The sequence below is a fragment of the Mus pahari genome, chromosome 9 (genome assembly GCF_900095145.1).
Source record: "Mus pahari chromosome 9, PAHARI_EIJ_v1.1, whole genome shotgun sequence".
NCBI lineage: Eukaryota > Metazoa > Chordata > Mammalia > Rodentia > Muridae > Mus > Mus pahari.
The window spans coordinates 49,684,779-49,691,137 of NC_034598.1; the positions used below are offsets into that span (position 1 = coordinate 49,684,779).

General features: G+C 41.9%; 1 protein-coding gene across 12 annotated transcripts in view; it reads right to left on the reverse strand.

The window, feature by feature from the left end:
• Positions 1 to 6,359, reverse strand: part of R3hdm2 (R3H domain containing 2) — a 119,296-nt gene that overhangs the window by 79,510 nt on the left and 33,427 nt on the right. For 3 of the 12 annotated variants that reach the window (XM_029542042.1, XM_029542046.1, XM_029542038.1), the window contains exon 1: positions 4,959 to 5,040. The exons of 4 other annotated variants lie outside the window; for them this stretch is intronic. In XM_029542042.1, the coding sequence (XP_029397902.1) occupies positions 4,959 to 5,025 (67 nt within the window). In that variant the 5' untranslated portion in view covers positions 5,026 to 5,040. Of the gene's footprint in view, positions 1 to 4,958; positions 5,041 to 6,359 lie in introns of those variants that run through there. 5 more of the 12 variants (XM_029542041.1, XM_029542051.1, XM_029542050.1 and 2 more) reach the window with 2 other exon arrangements.

Sequence of the window (6,359 nt, forward strand, 5' to 3'; positions counted from 1 at the left end):
GAGAGAGAGAGAGAGAGAGAGAGAGAGAGAGAGAGAACACGAACGAGAACGCACCCCCCACCTCCTCTTCCTGCTTTCATTCAGGTACTTCAGTGGCATGCCTGCCTCCACACTGCTCTGAGGACAGCTTTTAAAGATACAGCAGCAGCTCCTTTTTGCTGCATATGTTCAGCTGCCAAAATAGACTTTTTAGTGAAGAATAATGATTTGGGGATATGTAAAAGTTCACTTTTAAATTTATCCTGCCTTTTTCTCACCTGCAAAATAATTGAGGTCAAAGAAATGCTTTTTACCTAAAAGACCAGGCTCGACTTTTAAAATGTAAAACAAAAACCAAACACAGTTACAGAGTATTTTCTTTCTAGCAAGCTATATTTAGTAAAATCATTTTTTTACTTGGAGGCAGAAGATAAGCATCGTGGAACACTAGGAGCTGCTTCTCCTCCCATATTGTCCTCCCCAAAAGACCAAGCAGAAGATTGCGGGTATAAAATGAGGAAATGGTGGGGGGCAGGAATGAATATTAGGGGATAAGGATAAACATATTACAACAAAGGAGTTAATTCAGGAGACCACAAGAAAAGAGTAATCATTACAGAAAGGATAAAGTACCCACAGTGAGCCAGCGATGGTGGCTCACACCTGTGGGAGGCAGGAGGTGTGCCTTGATTCAAGGACAGTCTACCCCACAGAGAAAAGACTGCTTTGCTGTTTTTGTTGTTGAAACAGGGTATCACTATGTAGCCTTGGCTGGCCTGGAACTCACAGATATCACCCTGATTCTGCCCCCCAAGTATTGGGATCAAAAGTGTGAGGCACCACATCCACATATCCAGCACATGATGAGCCTGCACATCATCTCCAGGGATCCACCCTGGAAATTCTAATTTAAATCCTGTACGGTGGCTCATACCCATAATCCCAGTACTCTTAAAGACTGAAACAGTTTAACATCTGCCTGGGTTATAGAACCCTGCCTCCAATAAACAAAGTAAGTGTGGCTCCAAGTTTAACAGGTCTAAATGTGCCCTTCAAAATCTGTCTCTCCTCCCTCTTTGGGTCCCTTCCTTTCATTCATAGAGGATTAACTCCATACCCGTGTACTCTACCACGGAACTATACACCTCCAGCCCTAGGTCCTATTTTTGAAGTGTCTAAAGAAAAGTGGTAATAATATCTAATCTACAGGAGGCAGTGCACCTTAGAGGTAGCAAAATCTGTCACAACACAAAATTACTATGGCTAAAGTCAAGGCAACCTAAGGATAGCAAGAGAAGCTAAGAAACACTCATCCGGGGCTGGAGAGATGGCTCAGAGGTTAAGAGCACTGACTGCTCTTCCAGGGGTCCTGAGTTCAAATCCCAGCAACCACATGGTGGCTCACAACCATCTGTAATGGAATCCAATGCCCTCTTCTGGTGTGTCTGAAGATAGCTACAGTGTACTCATATACATAAAATAAATCTTCATTTAGATTAAAAAAAAAAGACTCACCCATGCACACACCTTCAGTCCCAGCACTGGGAGGCAGAGGCAGGACCTCTGTTGAGGTTTGGTCTTGCTGTCTACTGTAATGCTAAGTGCATAGACCTTGTGACCCTGCCTACAAGTTATTTCTCACTGGTAAATAAAGATGCAGGCAGTCAATAGCTAGGCAGAAGAAAAATAGACTGGGTTTAGGTTTCCTGGGCTTTGGAATCAGAGAACTTCGAGAAAAGATTGAGAATGAAGGAAAAGCTGTCATGGCTTAGGTGAGCCATAAAAAATGTATCCCTGAGTGCTGACCAATTGGTGTTGAGAGCAACCCAGATGAAACAAAGTAATAACTTGAGGTTATCGATAGGAAAGTAGATTCTATCAGCACAGAGGGCAGGTATCTGGCCAGCTCTTGTGCTACTTAAGACTAATTGTAAATATAAAGGTTGCATGTGTCTTTTATCTGGTAACTAAATGATCAAAGGCAGTAGAAACCCCTTGTTGGGATTAAATAATTTCCACAACAGATCTCTGACTTTAAGTCCAGCCTGGTCTACAGAGCACGTTCCAGGACAGCCAGGACCAACAAAAACCTAATCCATGGAACTGGAGAGGTGGTTCAATGGTTAAGAGCCCTGACTGGTTGCTCTTTCAGAGAGGACCTGGCCTTAATTCCCAGCAGCACCTACTGTAACCGTGGAGCTACCCACAGTAACTCCAGTTCTAGGAGATCCAACATGTTCTCTGGTCTCTGAAAGGCACCAGGTAGGCATGTTCACACCTGTAACCCCAGCACTCCTACAGGCATGGTGGTTCACACCTGTAAGCCCAGCACTCTTATGGGAGAGTCATCCAGAAGCTCATGGACTGCTATGCAACAGAAAGGTAGACACAAGGGAAACCATGTTCAAACAAGGAAGAAGCAAAGAACAAATTTCTGAAATGTTGTTTTCTCACCTTCATATGTATGCCAAGCACATTCTTATTACCCCTACACCTCAATTTAAAACAAGCCAACAGCCTCAGCAGCATTTAAGAAAACAGCCTTCAGTTCTGAAAAGGCCAGAACCCTTGGGTGAAGACTGACAACACAAGTGAAGCAAGGACTGGAGCCTCCTGTGCTGGCGCCACCGCTCTGAACTTAACCAGACCAACTACCCAACTCCTTGTGCATATGCAAAACTTGTATGTCAATGTTTTGAACTACTCTATTTATAACTGAAAAAAGATCTAGTCTTCAGTAAGTTAACAAATGTGATTCATAAAATGGAAATTTACTCAGTGATAAAAAATAAATTAACTACTAAGATATGTAATAATGTATATGAATCTCAAAGACATACTGAATGACAGACACTAGTCTGAAAATGTAACATATTATATGATTATATTTACATGACTTTCTGAAAAAGCATCAATTATAGAAACAACAGACACACTGATGGTTGCCAAGATCTGGGAGAAGACTGACTACAAACCAGAGCCACCAGAAACAATACAAATGTTATGTGGACTGAGTGGTAGAGACTGAGGGCATAGTTCCATGGCAGAGTGATTGTTTAGTATGTTTGAAAGCTAGGTTCTATCCCCAGCACTGAAAAAAAAGATTTTTTTTTTTTTTTTTTTTTTTTTTAGAAAGTAATTCACCTACTGTGGGTAAGCATCAAATAGAAAACTTTAGAAAGAAAAAAATTAAGGCTGCATAAGACCAGTGTGCGAATCCTAGACTAACTGTGAACTGCAGCTGAAGTGCAGCTCGGTTGGTGGAGCGCCCGCCTGCAGTGCACACACTGAGGTTTGTCCTCAGCACGGTACACTCCATGTGTGGTGGTACAGGCATGATGCAATCTCAGCACTAGGAAGATAACAAATTCAAGGTCATCCTTGGCTATACAGACTTTGAGTCCAGCCTTCATTACATAAATACAGATCTCAAAAATAAAATAACTTGGGAGGCAGAGGAAAGGAAGATCTCTGCAAGTAAAAAGACATCTTGGTCTACAGAGAGTTCTAGGATAGCCAGGGCTACATCCTGCTTTCACCTACAGAGTGCTGAGTTACAGGCAAGTATGGGTACTTCAAACAGAATTTGTTATTGTTGTCTGATGGGTTTTCTTTTCTTTTGTTTTTGTTTCTGAGACAAAGTCTCACTATGAAATCCAGGCTGGCTTCAGACATATCCTTTCCAGTGCTGAGATTAGAGATGAGCACCAGTACACCCAACTTTTTTTTTTTTTTAAACTGGAATTCTAGTCTTACTAAATCTGTTGGTACTCAGCTACTCAGAAGGCTGAGACAAAAATTATCAAAGGTTCAACACTTACCTACAGTTCCATGGAGTTCAAGGTCTAGGAAATTAGCGAGACCCTACCTATCACAGACACACAACTAAAGGGCTGAGGATGCTACTCTGGTTCAATTCACAGCACTACCTTGTCCACGCCCCCAACCCGCCCCCACAGAGAGAAAGAAGAAAACCCTACTGTCCTATAATAAAAACTATTAAATAAAAAAACACCTATAGGGAAATGTTCACAAGCAGTACTTACAACGGATAGAAATCTGGGAATGTCAAATAACTAATAATGAATACAACAGTAACTGATGGCATACTCACATAAATGACTCAGATGACAAGGGAGAATAATTATGATAGTCTAGAGCAGCGCGGTTCTCAACCTGTCCTTTGGGGGGGTTGCATGTCAGATATCCTGTATGTCAGATATTTACAATTCATAAAGGAAACAAAGTTATGAAGTAACAACAAAATAATTTTATGGTTGGGGGTTGTGGTGATTTGAATATGGACTGCCCACAGGAAGTCGCACTATTAAGAGTTGTGACCCTGTTGGAATAGATGTGGCATTGTTGGGGGAAGTGTGTCACTGTGGGGCGGGCTTTAAGAGATTCTACTCCTGGCTGCCTTCAGATCAAGATGTAGGACATCAACACCATCCCTGCCTGGACACTACCATGCTTCCCACCATGATGAGAATGGACTATAAACCCCTGAAACTGTAAGCCAACCCTACTTAAATGTTTGCCTTTGTAAGAGTTGACATGGTCAGCCGGGCGTGGTGGCGCACGCCTTTAGTCCCAGCACTCGGGAGGCAGAGGCAGGCGGATTTCTGAGTTCGAGGCCAGCCTGGTCTACAAAGTGAGTTCCAGGACAGCCAGGGCTAAACAGAGAAACCCTGTCTCGAAAAACAAAACAAAACAAAAACAAACAAACAAACAAACAAACAAAAGAGTTGACATGGTCATGGTATCTCTTCAAAGCAATAAAACCTTAACTAAGACAGGGGTCAACACAACATGAAATATTAAACGGTTGCAGCATTAGGATGGTTGAGAACCACTGGTCTAGAACACTCACTCAAAACTCTGTTTATTAGTTGTTAGTACTTACAAAGAAGATAATGGGATAAATATAATAGGAGCGATTAGGAAGATGGACAGAGGTGAAGTACTTGTGCACAAACCTGAAGAGTTCAAACCCAGAACCCACACAAAGTCAGGATGGTAAGCTGTACACCTACAACCCAGCATTCAGGAAGTAGAGGCTCGATCTCCAGGAGAAGCTGCTCTGGGCTCAGCAATAGACCCTGCATCAGTAAATGAAGTGGACAGCATTTGAGGAAGACACATGATGTCAACGTTGAGCTTACACACACATGAACACACAGTATACACAATGAACACACACATATACAAGTACATTACATATAAACACAAAAATTAAAAACTATATATAAAAGAAAAATTTCCTCTTAAAGTACAGTAGGTAATGTTTTCTTTTTATATGTATTTATTCATAGCAATGCCTAAAATGGTAATCATGGACTGATTCTTTTATCAGGTATTTTAAAACTAGCCATTCTCAGACTCAACTACAGGATTAATGGATGACAAAGAAAGGCATAAACAAATGGGAATTTTTAGATTTTCTCACACTTAAAGATGTTAATGTAAGCTTTAAAACCAACAGGTTCCTCAGAGTGTGTTCAGACCTTGAATCCTCAAGTTCTGAAACATACAGTACACGAACCCCAGTCAGAGCTTTCCCCATACATCACAGGCATACATCACTGTAGCATCCCAGACAACTACTTAGGATCTCTCTGCTTCGCACAATTTTATTTATTCTTCAAGTATGAAATTTAAATTCACTGGCCATCTGTGATCCTTTGAATAAAAATGGTCCCTGTAGGTCCATAGGGAATGGTACTCTCAGGAGGAGCAGCCCTGTTGGAGTAAATGAGGCCTTACTGGAGACACTGTCATTGGGTGTGGGATTAGAGGTCTCAGATGCTCAAGACGGGCCCAGTGTGATTCACTCTCTTTCTGCTGTCTATGGATCCAGATTGGAACTCTTAGCTCCTCCTTCTGCACCATGACCACCTGTGTGTCATCACACTCCCCAACATGATGATAATGGACTAAACCTTGGACTGTAAGCCAGCACCAATGAAATGTTTTCCTTTAGAGGAGCTGCCTTAGTCACGATGTCTTCATACAACAATAGAAACCCTAAGACACTATCTTTGAAATCATATGAACACAACAGTAAGAAAAGACAGCTCACAGACAAATGGGGAAAATTGAACATGAACTAATTATCAACACGACTCAGAACCAATTCTTTATAAAATCATAATGAGATGGCACTTAGACTTTAAAATCCTTAAGGTTATAGATATTACTGTAGCTCGTCCAGGTGAAATGCCACATGGACACAGTCCAGCTCTGAGGCTGGGGACACAGTGCAGTACTTGTCATGCAGGTGTGAGTCAGGCAGAATGTGTGCAATCATGGTGATCCTCTGATGAAAGGGGAGACAGGAGAATGTGACAGGAGGATGTGACAGGAGGATGTGACAGGAG